We start from the raw sequence: 17,364 nt of genomic DNA, 5'->3' as shown, positions 1-17,364 counted from the left end.
TTTAGATAAAGATGAATTACACACAAATTTTAGAACACTATTAAATTTTTTCTTTTTCTCTCCAGAAGACCTTATAGAGATGAATTTATGTTAGTAAAATATACATAGGATGCAACACCACTGTACAAATTTTAGCTCTAAATAAAATAGGCAAGATCAGTGATCAACTGTATAATGTACATGAAATAATGGAAGTTCCAATTCTAAAATAACACATGAAACAGGCTAGCTAGCCCCATATCCATAAAGTTTCAAAGGAATAAAATATTCTATCATTTCAGAAAAATAAGGAGGTCATTATATTAGAATATATAAAAATAATGACTCCAGTTCTGCCCTAACAATGTTTTTGGAATAAGTTTCCTACTTTTAACAGTATTTTCCCATGAGATACTCTTACACTTTTAGCTAGCAATGCAAAGTATTAATAAAATATTAGCTGGTATCAATATTAATTTCATTACTTGGCATTTCTTTCTTTCAAACAATTATCTAAGATGTAATGGTAATGAATTTAATGTAACATTTCATAATCTATATTTTTACAGATGATGTTACATGAACAGACTTTAAACATTTTTTCAATAAAAGTTTGTTATATTCATGCATTTTATACTTAAGTTGTTCCAAATGCTAATTAATTCACCTTTTATCTCTTTGGTGAATTTTACCCGATGAGAATCAGTCAGAGGTCTTGGTTGCTCATCAATATTATGAATGTCAAGAACTTCACACATGAATTGAATTACAGGTTGTGCTTTGTAGAAGGCAGTGGCAGAAACTAAGAAAAACACAAATGGTACAAATTAATGTTTCTGTAAAAAAACTCAGAAATTTGTTCTCAGTTTCCATGATAATTAACTAATTATAAAGTTATAATTATCCTTTATGCATACTTATGTATATAAAAAAGCATTTCTGAATCAAGCAGTTTCAATTTGATGGCTGTTTGACTAGGAGACAGGCAGAAGAACAGAAAAGCCAAGTCCTATAGTTTTTATTATCTATTTTTCTTCATGGGTAACTGAATAAAACCTTTCTCTGCTACATGTATAGAAATATTCTGGGTATGAGACAAGGCCTGTAAGGGGACACATGCCAGAGCTCCTTAGCAGAGGAAAAGGTTAGGTATTCTTTTTTTTTTTTTTTTTTAACTTTTATCAGGTTATTTTTTTTAATGTTTATTTTTGAGACAGTAAGAGACAGAGCATGAGTGGGAGAGGGGCTGACAGCAAGGGAGACACAGAATCTGAAGCAGGCTCCAGGCTGAGCTATCAGCACAGAGCCTGATGCAGGACTTGGACCCAAGAACCACGAGATCATGACTTGAGCTGAAGTTGTACGCTTAACCGACTGAGCCACACATACGCTCCTAAACAAAGCTTGCTGTGCCACCCTGGCCTGTTTATTCTAGTGAAAGCTTTCCCTGTCTTGCACAGATTTGAGAAGACAGTGTTAGTAAATGATACTGGTACTAATCCAAATTACAGGAAGTAGTAAGTAAAGAGCATTTGCCCGATGTGATCTAGCTACAGTTGGTAGTTTACTAACAGTCAACCAGCATGACTTCTTAATCTTGGGCTTCAGAACTAGAAGAGCTTCACCAATAGTTAGCACATCACCATCACTCATTTCTTTTCTTTTTAAATGTTTTATTAAAAAAATTTTTTTTTAATGTTTATTTATTTTTGAGAGACGGAGACAGAGCACGAGCGGGGAAGGAGCAGAGAGAGAGGGAGACACAGAATCCGAAACAGGCTCCAGGCTCTGAGCTGTCAGCACAGAGCCTGACACGGGGCTCGAACTCACAAACTGTGAGATCATGACCTGAGCCAAAGCTGGACGCTCAACCAACTGAGCCACCCAGGCACCCCAAGAATTTCCTTAATTTGATAAAAATTATCTACCAAAAACCTATGGCAAATTCAGGGGCACTTGGGCTCAGTCAGTTAAGCATCTGACTCCTGATTTTGGCTCAGGTCATGATCCCAGGGTCCTGGGATGGAGCTCTGCCTCAGGCTCCTCACTGAATATGGAGCCTGCCCAGGATTTGTTTATCTACTTATCTCTCTCTCTCTTTTTTTATCTCTCTCTCCCTTCCTTCCTCTCTTTCTCTCTCTCTCTCTCTCTCCCCCCATCCTACCTCCCTCCAACTGCTCTGCTCCCCTGCTCACACTCACTTTCTTTCTCTAAAATAATTTTTAAAAATTCATATTAAAAAACATCTATGGTAAATTCAACTTCATTTACTAGGAAGTTCTAGCTAGCACAGTACTGCAAGTTAGAGAAATAACGGGTAAAAAGACTAGAAAGGGAAAAAATTATTCACAGTATGACTACACAGAAAACCCAATAAAATCTACAGATAAATTATAGAATTAATGAGAGTTCAGCAAGGTTGCTAGACTTAAGATCAATATATGAAAAGAAATTATTCTTATACATTGGCAACCAAATTAAAATGTAATTTAGCAAAATACATGTTAAAATTACAACAAAAAACAGTAGGACTTGGGATGAAATCCAAACAAAATATGTATAAGATATAGAGAAGTAGGGGCGCCTGAGTGGCTCAGTCGGTTAAGCGTCCGACTTCAGCTCAGGCCATGATCTCATGGTTCGTGAGTTCGAGCCCCGTGTCGGGCTCTGTGCTGACAGCTCAAAGCCTGGAGCCTGCTTCGGATTCTGTGTCTCATTCTCTCTCTTCCCCTCCCCCACTTGTGCTCTTTCTCTGTCTCTCAAAAATAAAAAATAAAAATGTAAAAACAACAAAAGGTCTAGAGAAGTAAAGGGTATCTTTACTATTGAAAGATACTACAGAAGATCTAAATAAATGGAGTAATATACCCTATTTGTATAAATTATTCCCATATTAATCTGCAAATTCAGAGTAATTTCAATCAAAATACCTATCACCTGGACCTCTGGAAATTAAGAAGCTAATCCTAAAACTAACACGAAAGGGCAACAAAACAAGAATATTTATTTAAAAAAAAAATTTTTTTTTCAGAGAGAGAGTATGCAAGCAGGGGTGAGGAGCAGAAGGAGAGAGAGAATCTCAAGCAGGCTCCATGCTCAGTACAGAACCCAATGAGGGGCTGAATCCCACAACTCTGGGATCATGACCTGAGCTGAAATCATGAGTCAGATGCTTAACACACTGAGCCACCCAGGTGACCTTAGCCAAGACAATTTTTAAGTCTAAGGTCTGCCCTATCATTTATCAAGATTTGGTATAATCTTAAACTGAGGGTTGATGGGGGGTGGGAGGGAGGGGAGGGTGGGTGATGGGTATTGAGGAGGGGACCTTTTGGGATGAGCACTGGGTGTTGTATGGAAACCAATTTGTCAATAAATTTCATATATTAAAAAAATAATAATAAAATAAAAAAAATAAAAAGGAAAATATCGGGTAGAAAAATAAAAGATCAGTGAGAATTCATGAGGAAAAAAAAAAAAAGATTTGGTATAATCTTATTCAAGTCAAGAGACTATGGGGATAGACACACAGACCAGCAGAACAGATTTGAAAGCCTACCTCACACAATATACAAAAACAAATTATTATGCAGAGAATAAATATGAAAAAAAAACATTTAGAAGAAAATATAGAATATCTTTTTTAAAAAATGTTTTATTTTGGGTGGGGGGAACAGAGAAACAGGGAGAGAAAGAATCCCAAATAGGCTCTGTGCTGTCAGTGTGGAGCCCAACAAAGGGCTCGATCTCATGAACTCTGAGATCATGATCTGAGCCGAAACCCACAGTCAGATGCTTTACCCAGTGAGCCCCTCAGGCACCCCTAGAATATCTTTATGATCTTGGTGGTAAGGAAGAATTTCTTAACAAGGTATTAAAACTATAAACTATTGAAATCATAAGAATTTCTTTCTCTCTCTCTCTCTCTCTCTTGAGCACAAGCGGGGGAGAGTGGCAGAGGGAGAGAGAATCTTAAGTGGGCTCCATGCTCAGTGCGGATTCCAACATGGGGCTCAATCCCATGACCCTAGCATCATGACCTGAGCTGAAATTAAGAGTCAGATGCTCAACCAACACACCCCTAAGAATTTCTTAAAATACATAAACTATAAACTATTAAAACTATAAGGGAAAAAAAAATATGGAAGAGAACTGTAAGAAATGCACCCATAAACAAAGCAAAACAACAAAAAACCACCCAAAACAGCAGCAAAATGAGGCTATAGATTGGTAGAGGACATGTGTAACACCTATAACAAATAATCAGTATTTAAAAAAAAATTTTTTTTAATGTTTATTTATTGTTGAAGGAGAGAGAGAGAGCATGAGTGGGGGAGGAACACAGAGAGAGAGGGAGACACAGAATTCGAAGCAGGCTCCAGGCTCTGAGCCATCAAACACAGAGCCTGAAGTGGGGCTGGAACCCACAAACCGTGAGATCATGACCTGAGCCGAAGCCGGACGCTCAACTGACTGAGCCACCGAGGCACCCCACAAATAATTAGTATTGAAATATGTAATGAGTTCCTATAATCAAGATACAACAAATGTGGCAAATGACATGAACTAGCATTACATAAAAGAGAAATCTAAATGTTGAAACCCATAAATTTTCATGAATTATTTTATGTGTAATTAAGGAAATACATAACAATATTGAGCTATCATTTTACACCAGTCAAGATGGGCAAAGAATTTTAAGACCTGTAACACAAACTGACAACAAGCCAATGGAAGAATGAATGCTCTCATGCAGACTGGAGGGCTATAAACTGATACAATGACGAGAGCAAATAGTAATGTATAGTAAATTTGAAGATATGCTTACTTTTCCATCCAGCAGTTCCACTATGTTGAAATACATACTCTAGAGAAATTCCCTATATGCCAGAGGAGGCATGAGTAAGAATGCTTATTGTAGCATTGTTTTTAATAGTAAAACCAAAATATCCATCAACAGATGGATAAATCTGGAGTGTGTGCACATAATTAAAATGGACTAGCCAGGTGTTAGAATTCAGATCAATAAAATTAGAAATCAAGTACAGATATTATTGAGAGGACTTTGGTGGAAAATGAGATATTATCTACTACTTAATTTGCCAGTATCTAGATATATATAATCTACAACTAAGGAAAAAAATCACCAAAAGAGACTATGTCTAGAATACCAGTAGGATAGTCTTCCAATTCATCAACATTCATCTCCAAATTTATTAAGGACATTTAAATTTCAGTAAGGTTTTGTAATACACTCTACACCTCTAATGTATCTTTATATAGATTGATAAATAATTTTTTTTTGCTGATAGAAATACATCCTTTAATTCCTGTCACTGATTGTTTGTTGCACATTGATTTTTCCAAGCTATGTTTATTTTCTTCTTTTCATGCATAGCAGTGTTTGAATAATAAAACAAGGACAAGCTTTAAAATAAAATAGACATAGATTTTGATCCTAGGTCCAACATTTACTGATTATGATTTCTGTGAATTTCTATTTGTTCAGTTGTAAATTTAGAATACCTACTACTCATAGCATTAGTGTGGGGATTCAATGCAAAGTACCTACTTGTACGCAGACCACAATAGGAACTCAACAGAGCTTCTTTTTTCATTTCTTTAAAAAATTTTTTTTTAAATGTTTATTCATTGAGAGAGAGAGAGAGGGAGAGGGAGAAGGAGAAAGAGGGAAAGAGCGTGTGGGGGGGAGGGGCAAAGAGCTAGAGACACAGAATCTGAAGCAGGCTCCAGGCTCCGAGCTGGCAGCACAGAGCCCAATGTCGGATCAAACCCACAAACCGTGAGATCAAGACCTGAGCTGAAGTCCATCACTCAGCAGACTGAGCCACCCAGGCATCCCTCTTTTTTCATTTCTGAAGAACTGTTCATTCATGTCATTTGTTCACTGATCTAGTGAGGTCTTAATTCTAGGCAAAATCACTTTGTTAATGTAAACTAACTCCTTAAAGAGGTCTTATAGGAGAATGTTCCATTAAGAAGGAATTAGAATTTTTTAAAAATGTTTACTTATTTTTTTGAGAGAGAGAGAGTGCGGGAAGGGGAGGGTAGGGGAGGGGCAGAGAGAGAGGGAGACACAGAATGTGAAGCAGGCTCCAGGCTCTGAGCTGTCAGCACAGAGCCCTACGAAGGGCTAGAACTCACCAACCAGGAAATCATGACCTGAGCCGAAGCTGGATGCTTAATTGATGGAGCCACCCAGGTGCCCTTAGAATTTTTTTTTTTTTTTCAGAAAGAGGGAAGGCGGGGGGGGGGGGGGAGAGATGGGGGGGGGAAGAGAGTGAGAGAGTGAGAGAGAGAGAGAGAGAGAGAGAGAGACTGACTGCACACACGCATCAGAAGAGGAGGGGCAAAGGACCCAAAGTGGGCTCTGCATTGTCAGCAGACAGCCCCATATGCAGGGCTGGAACTAAGGAATAATGAGATGATGACCTGAGCCCAAGTCAGACCCTTAACGGTCTAAGCCACTCAGGTGCCCCAAGAAGGGGTTAGAATTCTTAAGTTTGCTTTTCACTATGTCAAAAGACATGGCAGAAAATAACAGATAAGAAAAAAGAAAGTAGTAAGTGCTTGCCATATTTAAAATAACTATGACTATGAAATAAGTCCAGGTCCAAATGAATAGTATAAAATAGAACAGTAAATAACATTGGAAGCTTGTAAAAACATAATCACAATTATACCTTAATGTACACATACTACCTCCTGAGAGGTTACATGGTATGGATGTTATCTGCTTCAATTTTAATAGGCTTACTCCCATGGCTCTGAAAGTATGAGAACAGAGATGAAGACTACTTATTACACAATGAATGTCTTTTTATGGTTATAATTAGTGAGCACTTTAGAGGCCATGTTAAATATCCTTGAATTTCCTATTATCACCTGGCAAGATATTATTAACATAGCATCCAGGAGATATTGATAGATTAAAGAATTGTTTTATTTTTTCTATTTTTAATATAAAATATCACACATTTAGTAAAGTATATAAAATATGAATATTACTGAGAGTATTATACAATAAATATATACAGAACCAGCACTGGATCAACAACTAAATATTGCCAGTATCTTAGCAACCTCTTTCTTAGCCCCTTCCCAATCCTAACTTCCTCTCTCTCCTTCAAAGGTAATCAAAGTCCTGGCTCATGGTAATCACTTCCTTTTCTTTAAATACACAACCTAAGTACAGATTCAAAAACAGTTTAGTTTTCCTGGTTCTTGAACTTTATATAACTGGAAACATAAAGCATGTAATCCTTTTGAGACTGTTGCTAAGGATGGTCTCTAGCTCATATATATTAAATGTAAATAGTTTCTTCATTTTCACTGCACTAACACTCTGGTAAAAAAATATAGTTATCTATTCTAATGTTGGACATTTGTGTTGGCATTTTCCTTTGGTTACTGTAAGGTTATGAAAATTCCTATAGTTGGGTCTTATTGATGCACATACACATATAAATTTCTCTGGTAGAAAAGGCTCCATCTAAAAGAATTGCTGAGTCATGAAGGATCTGTATCTCTAATTTTCCTAGATAATGCCAACTCTTCCAAAATGGTTTTAACAACTGACCCTCTCATGAGCAATGTATAAGTCATTTTTGTGCTAATTTCTCACTGTTAGTACTGTCAGACTTGAATTTTAGCCTTTCTGGTGGGTTATGTAGGAATACTTTACTTTTAGAAAAGGATTTTCAGGCTTACATATAATAAAATGCATTTTAAGTGTAAAGTTCAATGATTTTGACAAATGTATATATCTATGCTACTACAACCCCAATTAAGAAGAAAAATTTCTATCACCCCAGAAAGTACTTTCCTGCCTCTACGTAGTTAGTTTCTCCCACATCTGCCCTCGGCAAACACTTATAGTATTCTTTCACAATAGATTAACTGGTTATAAAATTTCATATAAATGTAATTATACTGTATATACCATTTTGAGTTCGTTCTTTTGCACATTTTAATTGAGATTCATTCATACTGCTGTATAAATTAATAGTTAGTTCTTTTTAATTCCTGGGTAGTATTTCCTTGTATGAATAGATCAAAATTTGTTTCTCCATTCACCTGTTCTTGGATATTTGGGTTATTTCCTGTTTCTAGTTATTATGAATAAACCAATATATGCACATAAATCTTTGTATGACCTCTTTTTTCTTGTGTCTTGGGGAAAGGCCTAGGAATAAAATTGGTGGGTCATAAAGCCAGAAAATGTTTAACTTTAAAAGAATATGCCAAAATATTTTTCAAAGTGGTTGTACAATTTACACCTACCATTTCCAGTTGCTTCACACCCTAACACTGGTATTGACAGTCTTTTTTTTTTTTAATGGTGGAATTTTTAAAGTTTTTATTTGTTTTGACAGAGAGAGAGAGAGAGAGAGAGAGAGAGAGAGAGAGAGAGAGAGAGACAGACAGGCAGGCAGAGAGAGAATCCCAAACAGGCTCCATGCTGTCAGTACAGAGCCTGATGTGGGGCTGAAATGCACAAACCATGAGATCATGACCTTAGTCAGATGCTTAAACCAACTGAGTTACCCAGGTGCCCTGGTATTGCCAGTCATTTTAATTTAGCCCATGCAGTGGGTGTGAAGTAAGTACCTCATTGTGGTTATTTGCCTTTCTCAGATGAGCAATGATGTTTAGCATCTTTTCAAGTGTTTACTTGCCATTCACATACATCTTTTGTGAAGTGTCTGCTTTTGACCACATTTAAAAAATTGTCTGGTATAAGTTTTTAATATTCTGGACACAAGTCTTTTATTTAGATAGATGTTTTGCAAATAGTTTCTCCCAGCAGTGCCTACTTTTTCATCTTAAGTGTTTTGAAAAGAGGGTTTTCATTCAGATGAAGTTTCCAGTATATTAAAAAATGTTTTGGGGAGCCTGGGTGGCTCAGTCGCTTAAGTGTCCAATTCTTAATTTCGGCTCAGGTAACGATCTTTCGGTTCGTGGGATGGAGCCCCACGTCAGGATATATGCTGATAACATGGAGCCTGCCTGGGATTTTCTCTCCCTTGCTCTGCCCCTCCCCTGCTCACGATCTCTCTCTCAAAATAAATAAACTGAAAAAATAGATCTTTCACTCCAAGGACATGAATATTTTTCCTGTTTTCTTAGAAATTTCCCAGTTTTAGCTCTGTGGATTAATTTTTGAGTATGGTGTGAAGTAGGGGTTATGTTTATTTTTTTCATACACATATCCAGTTGTTCTGGCATCACTCATTAAGACTATCCTTTCGGGGAACCTGGGTGGTTCAGTTGGTTGAGCACCAACTCTTGATTTTGGCTCAGGTCATGACTCCAGGGTTTGGGATCGAGCCGTGCATCCAGCTCTGTGCTGAGCATGGAGTCTCCTTAAGATTCTCTCTTCCCACATCGTGCTCACTTTCTCTCTAAAATAAAGTATTAAAAAAAAAAATACTACCTTTTTCTCACTGAATTATATTGGCTCCTCTGTCAAATATCAATCAACCACATGAGTGGGTCTCTTTCTGTAGCTATTCTAATTGCTTCTCAGCCTGTGATTAAGATCAAGTATCTTAAGGGGCGCCTGGGTGGCGCAGTCAGTTAAGCATCCGACTTCAGCCAGGTCACGATCTCGCAGTCCGGGAGTTCGAGCCCCGCGTCGGGCTCTGGGCTGATGGCTCAGAGCCTGGAGCCTGTTTCCGATCCTGTGTCTCCCTCTCTCTCTGCCCCTCCCCCATTCATGCTGTCTCTCTCTGTCCCAAAAAAGTGAATGAATGTTGAAAAAAAAAAAATTAAAAGATCAAGTATCTTAAGAAAAAAAATAAAGATCAAGTATCTTAATATCTGTAGCTTTTCTATAACTTGATTAACAGGTCTACCTTCACCCCAATATCACACTGTATTGATTACTATGGTTTTGTAGCCTATCTTTAAAACCAGGTAGTATGGGGTGCCTGGTTGGTTAAGAATCCGACTCTTGATTTTGGCTCAGGTCATGATCTCACAATTGCTGAGATTGAGCCCCGATTTGGACTCAGTGCTGACAGTGGCAGAGCCTGCCTGGGATTCTCTCTCCTTCTCTGCTCTCTCCTGCCAGTGCACTCTTTCTCTCAAAATAAATAAATAAACTTAAAAAATATAAAAACTAAAAAAAATTTAAACACCCTAAAACTAGTAGTATAAATCTTCCCACTTTGTTTTTCTTTGAAATGTTTTTGGCTATTTTAGGTTCTTTGTATTCCCATATAAATCTTAAGACAGCTTGTCAACTTATATTAAAAAAAAATCCTGATGAGATTTTCATTAGGATTGTGTTGAGTCTATAGGTCAATTTGGGGAGAACGGACAGCTTAACAATTTTAGTGTTCTGGTCCAAAAACATGGTATCTTTATATCTTTCTTGGGAAGTCTTTGTAGCTTTCATTATACAGGACTTGCAAATCTTTCTTTAAATCTATTTTTTTTATTATTAATGGTATTTTTTCTTAATTGTTGACTGCTAGTATTATTTCTTGTTATACTGCTTGTATTGATTTTTGTCTATGCTACTAGTATACTGTGTCCTTGCTAAATTCATCTATTAATTCTAGTAGGTTTGTGTGGTTTTTTTTTTTTTTTTTTTTTGGTAGACTCATTAGGATTTTTTTATGTAGAGAATAACAGGTCTTCTGCAAACAGGGAGAATTTTATTTCTTCCCTTACAACATTATGTCTTTATTTTTCTTGCCTCGGTGCATTGGTTTGCACTGCTAGCACCATGCTGAATCAAGCAGTGAAAAGCAAGTATCCTTGCCTTGATCTTGGAGTAAAAGCTTTTAATCTTTTTTTACCCTTTAGTATGAAGATAATGCCTCTTATGTTTTCTAGACGCTTTTATCAAGCTGAAAAAGTTTCCTTTTATTGCTAGTTTATTGTAAATTTTTATCATGAGAACGTTAGAATGTGTCTAATGATTTTTCTGTTTGTTGGGAGGATTATACTGTTTTTGTCAAGTGTTGGTATCACAGGTATACTAGCCTCATAAAGTTGGAAAGTCTTTCTTCCTCTATTTCCTGAATTAGTGAAAGACCAGTACTATATTTTCCTTAAATGTTAGATAAAATTCACCAGTAAAATCACTGGAATTTTCAGGGGATTATGAATTGAATTTAATAGATATAGAGCTATTCAGATTATTCTTCAGAGTAAATTTCTGTAAAGTCATGTTAAATTATCAAATTAACTGGTATAAAGCTCATAACATTTCCTTATTAACCTTTCAATTCTAAAGGACCTTTAGTGAGACCCTCTTTCATTCCTGATACTGGTAATCTGTTTTTTTCTATTTTTCTAAATCAGTTTAGTCTTGCTAGGAGTTTTTAATTTCATTAAAAGAACCAACTTTTGGGTTCATTCATTTTCTGCACTGTTTTCTATTTAATTAATATTTGCTCTGATCTTTATTATTTTTTACCTTCTTTTAATTTGGATTTGTTCTTTAGGTTAGGACAGAAACTTTGTGTGATACCCAGCCTGCAAGATGTCCCTAATAAGTCTTGCCTTATAGAATTCACAACTTTGTATAAGTCTTTCCTACAATGAATATAACTGTGTAACTAACAGGATATTATGAAAATGGCAAAATGTAGCTTTCAATACTAGGCCTTAATGTCATTACAGCTTCTACCTTGCTCTATCATGGATTACTTGCTCCAGAGAAAGTCAGCCACAATACTGTGAGAAAACTTAACCAGACCTCTTGAGCGGTCCATGCGGCAAGAAACCAGGCCTTCATCACAAACTTGTTACCAACTGAGTTTTATAGTTGTAAAGCAAGACTTAATCATCCCTGTAAACATATTAAGTACCTACTATATCAAGGACTCTCTTATGGGTTGAAATTTAGAGATGATCCAGACAAAGACTCTGCCTTTTAAGAACAAATTCTGGGTTATGATGCTCATTTCATTCCTTCCCCAATCCCCAAACTCCGTTATAACTATGGTAAGGAATTATAAAAGGGGGGGGGGGGTGCCTGGGTGGCTCACTCTGTTGAGCATCTGACTCTTGATTTTGGCTCAGGTCATGATCACAGGGTCATGGGATCCAGCCCTGCGTTAGGCTCCATGAACATGGAGCCGTTTAAGATGATCTCCCTCTCCCACTCTTCCTCTCCCAGACTTATGCTCTCTCTCTAAAAAACCAAAAACATAATCTTAGAAAGAGGGGAGAACAGAAAACAGGAAATCCATCAACACTTCAGAAGACGAAAAGCAAGAAGCGCCAGGTGGCTCAGTTGGTTGAGTGTCCAACATTGGCTCAGATCATGATCTCACAGTCTGTGAGTTCCAGCCCCACATCAGGCTTGCTGCTGTCACTGCAGAGCCCACTTCAGATCTTCTATTCCCCTCTCTCTCTGTCCCTTCCCTGCTCTGCTGGTGCTCTCTTTCTCTCTCTCTCTCTCAAAAAAAAAAAAAAGAAATTAAATAAAAATTTAAAATTAAAAAAAAAAAAAAAAAGCCGAAAAGCAAGTGGACAGGTTGTAACTGACATAGTAGATCCAAGAAAATGAAATCCCAAGCCAGCTAGGTTGGGAAAGATAAGAACCAACTGCATCTACACTATAAAATCTTCAAAAAGCATGAGGAGTGGCAGCACCTCTGAAACTAGGCAGTACCTCTGAAACTAGTGACAGAATGGGGAGAGGTGTGGAAAAATAAAGAGGAAAGCTGTTTGAGAAGCAGGCGGCGTCTTAGACCCTTGTCTAATCCCACATTGCTGAACAACTGCCCTTTTGTCATCCCTACATAAATCCAGAGGTTTATTTTCTGGAAAAAATAAAGGAAAGGCTCTCTGGAGGGAGCATATCAGGCACAGTTGAGGGCACAGACTGTACCAAAAAGAAGGGATTAAATGAATATGAACATTAAATGCTGAATGTTGGCTTCTAGAATGTAGACAATCAGACTGATACCCTTCAGGCAGGAGCTGAAAAGACTTATCTTTGAGTAACCTGACCAGCCAAGCAAACAGACTTGAGGATACAAATGTAGGTCCCCTAACATCAGTCCACTGAAACCACCCTATAATGAAGTTCATATTCAACTGGCCCCAAAGATGCATTCGGAGCTTCTAGTCAGTGTTTTAGATCCTAATGAATCATGAGTAGATAACCAAAGATACAATGTATCTGAAGAAAGAAAGACTCTAACATGGAAGGCAGAGATCAAAACATAAAGGAGTAGGAAGGGTAAACATGTACAGGAAAAAGAAAACTCCAAAATAGATTACAGTAAAACTTTGGATTGCAAATAACTTGTTCTGCGAATATTCCACAAGATGAGCAGTACGTGACACTGAATGTCACACGATCACAACTGAGCCGATGGTTCGTCTCTCTCATGAGCGCTGTGGGACTGTGGGTGACTGTCTCCTGTGCTTGCATGCTCGGTCTCAGGCCATGGTGTTTGGCAGAAATCAGGAATTTTTCAGAACGCTGGAAGGTGCCCACAACTGGCACTAGTGTATTTTCTGTCACTTCAGAGCACCTATGGACAGTCCTTTGCTTTTCCAACAAGAGTAAGCTTAGGAATGCTCTGCTTCATCCTAGGTCAGGCTGCCTGCAGATATAGACCCTTTCCTCTGCTACCTTATTACCAGTTATATTAAATACAGTAAGAGTTTATTAACACTGTAGTATAGTCAACATCCATGAGAGTGTATACAATAGCCCCCATGCAGAAAAAGGCTGAAAAGAAAGGCAGTAAGAGGGAGATGATTACAGTGGAAGTTAAGAAGGAAATCATCAAGAAGTACGAACGAGGTATGTGAGTGGCTGAAATTGCAAGATTTTGTAAGAAATCTACATCTGCATCCTGTCTGAGGAGGAGGAGGCGGAGAAGAAAAAGGCAGAGGAACCCCTCACTTCAAATGAGATTAGGGAGATGTGTAAAATGTGGGAAACAGTGCAAAATTTTGTAGAAAGGCACCACCCAAATAAGGCTGTAGCAGTGCAAGCAATGAATACAATTAACGACAATGCAATGTCACATTTCCACGAAATCCTCAAAAGGAGGCAAAAGCAAGTGTCACTGGATAGGTTCCTTGTTAACGGTGCACGAAAAGACAAAGATTCCACTGAACCAATAGATTGCACTGATGCTGGTAGTGATGATGAAAGTTGTCCTACACAATAAGCGTCCTCTCTCATCTCTCTTACAACAGCCACGAGGGTTTTCAAAGGTAAGTGCAGGTTAATTTATTTTTCTTTATATTTTATAATTTTGTATTATATTACAGTATTGTAATAATTTCTATAAGAATATTTTAAGGTTGTAGAATGAATCATCTCAACTTCATTATTTCTTATGGGGAAATTCATTTTGACATACAAAGTGCTTTGGATTAGGGGTGCCTAGATGGCTCAGTTGGTTAAGCATTTGACTTCAGCTCAGGTCATGATCTCGTGGTCTGTGAGTTCCAGCCCTGCCTCCAGCCCTGCCTCGGGCTCTGTGCTGACAGCTTGGTGCCTGGAGCTTGCTTTGGATTCTGTGTCTCCCTCTCTCTCGTCCCTCCCCCACTCAAACTCTTATCTCTCTCAAAAATAAATATTAAAAAAAAAAACATTTCTCTTTATTAAAAAAAGAAACCCAAATGCTTTGAATTACAAGCATGTTTCTGGAATGAATTATGCTCTTAAACCAAGGTTTTACTGTTTCTTAGTGAGCCAAGAGAAGATACTGTAACTGTGAAACAAGAATAGTATCCTACAACACTCAGGAAATAAATAACTACTAGAAAAGAAGAACATGATAGCAGAATGAAAAAGTGAATAAAGGGTTAAAAGATGAAGCTGAGGACATGTTCCAGAAGGCAAAGCAAAATATGTGAAAGACACTAGATATACACTTAAAATGGGTACATTTTATGGTATGTATAAAAAACAAACAAAACCCCTCACTAAAGCTATTTAAAAAATGAAGCACTACTTTCAAATTTGTGAAGGAAAATTATTTCCGACATAGAAACTCAGTTAAACTATCATTTAAGTTCACTTCCCAATACGCAAGGTGTCACAATATTTGCCTCTTACGTACGTAACGTTTCCTCATGAAACTTTTGAACACTAAAAAAAAAAAGGATATAGGAAACAGAAGATCAATAAAGGAAAAAGACAAAAATTCTCAAGGGAAATAGTGATGCGCGATTCCCAGAGGACAGCTGTGTACCAAATACGAAGGGCATACTCAATGAGACTGAAACAAATAGGATGAAGACTGTCACTGAGGTTTCTGCTGCCATCATTCTGATTCTGTAATGTGAGGATGGTCTGGGTAAGCCTGACACACACATATTTACTTTGCCTGGCTGGACCATATGTTGATAAAGTTCCTGTCCTGTTGCCTGAAATGAGACTCTCATTATACTCCAAAAAAATGTTCTGCTTTTGTTTACTGCTGAGAAGACTAATTTGACTATCATAAATTATTTCTTAATCTTTGAGATCTTATACCCGAACTCAAAACAAACATATAAAGCAAGCAACACTAATACTGTGATTAATAAATTACTTTCTAGAAATCTGTTTTCCTTGCAAAGGAAAGCATATTCAGTGCGAACTTTTGACTCTTACACAGAACAAATTACAATCACTAAATTCTACAATTTAAATATTCTATTTTCTTCTACGAGCAAAACAGACACTAAATGTTTTGCAGAAAGCTACTTCTACTGAAAAGGACATAAAAATATGTAAATAAAATAATTAAAATAATATAGTAAATAAGTATATAAAAATAAATATAGTAAATAAGTAAATAAGTATATAAAAATAAATATAGTAAATAAGCAAATAAAAATAATATAACCTTTTTCAATTCAGATGTACTGGGTCTGAAATTTGTCTGCCAGGAATCTTGCTTTTTAAGGGATACAGTATAGAGCTGTGGATAATATGGACATAATTTGGAGTCAGAGGTTGACCTCTATAATTTCAATGTAAATTATGTGACCTTGAGCCTTAAATATAAGCTATGGCTATATTTAAATATTGGCTTAATAGGTTACGTTATACTGTTAAAATCAAAAGCATATGGGACACCAGCCTTGAAAATTCCCTGAGCAGACAAAACCAGTTTAGCCACACAAACAAAGCTTAATTTAGCTTATCTTACAAGACTAACTTGACCTGGGTCATTTCTTGCTCATGCCTCTGAAAATCATAAGCAAAACTTAAACTGTTTCCCAAGGTTGATAGAAGATAAAAATTCTAATATTATAACCAATCATTGAAGAATAAAACAATCATTGTTTTCTCTCTCTATATATATATAAACTGCTTTATAACAATATGCCCCTGAGCCTCATTCCATATTTTGGCTTGAATGCTCCCAGTTTGCAAACTGTTTTTGGTGTGTGCACATTAAACTTATACTAATTACTACTTCAGTAATTCATTGATTTTGCTTCTGTTACTTCTGAAAATCATATAAATTATTTAACATAAATGTTAAATATAAACTATGTGAGCCTTAGAAAGAGCCAATTTAGAGAGAAAGTTTATTGAAATTTTCTCTCTCTAAACTTAACTCATGCAACTTTGGTAGAATTTACTTCAAATAATTAATGTAAAATGCTTAGCAATGAGTGATAAAGGTATCTGAAGGGAAATACAACTAATACCACATCACTGTGACAGTCTTAGAAATGCGGGAATTATAATAAAATGCAAGTTGCAAATGAGTTTGGCTTAAATGTAGGCTAAACTAAACATATATTCATCCCACATATCATTGAATCTAAGACACCAGTGATGGAAAGGTACATCAATATTTTATGTATCCTAAAAAGAAACTTGCCAATTAAACTGTGACAAACCATCAACTGTAAGACATCTTCTAATTTCAGAGATGATGAAATGTGAAGAAAAAATATTTTTGAGTCTTAGATTGGTAGAATATGTAAGTCTACCTACATAGGTGAGAGAATATTACATAGCACAAAGCAATCATTTTGAAGACAAGATTAAGTCACATAATTCGAATTAAATTGCTCTTTTCTTGTTCTTCACTCTTCCATTCTTATTTCCACCACCAATAACACCTAGAGGGAATCTGTCGCTTTCTTAGAGAAATGTTCCTCAAATCCAATGACTAGAATGAATCCCTGTTACATGCTCCCTCTGCATTTAGTACTTCTCCTCCCTAATACTTACATTGCTCAATAGTAGATTTCAAGATCAATAAGGGCTGTTTTGTTCAGTGCAATATACCAAACACAAGCAATGCAAAATCAAATCACACAGAAACAAAAAAGGAAACATAAGCAAGTAAGGTGGTCAGAGCAATATTTTCACTCGTTATTTTTCACAGCAGCACCATATTTTACTGTCAACTAAAAAATAAACTC

General features: G+C 36.6%; 1 protein-coding gene across 1 annotated transcript in view; it reads right to left on the bottom strand.

Moving 5' to 3' along the window:
• Positions 1 to 17,364, bottom strand: part of LOC122480275 (protein argonaute-3) — a 128,759-nt gene that overhangs the window by 56,678 nt on the left and 54,717 nt on the right. The window contains exon 6 of the mRNA XM_043574476.1: positions 647 to 781. Within this exon, the coding sequence (XP_043430411.1) occupies positions 647 to 781 (135 nt within the window). The remainder of the gene's footprint in view (positions 1 to 646; positions 782 to 17,364) is intronic.

The sequence above is a fragment of the Prionailurus bengalensis genome, chromosome C1, assembly GCF_016509475.1.
Source record: "Prionailurus bengalensis isolate Pbe53 chromosome C1, Fcat_Pben_1.1_paternal_pri, whole genome shotgun sequence".
NCBI lineage: Eukaryota > Metazoa > Chordata > Mammalia > Carnivora > Felidae > Prionailurus > Prionailurus bengalensis.
The sequence above is the reverse complement of the archived record's forward strand: the minus strand, read 5'-3'. Positions and strand labels throughout refer to the sequence as shown.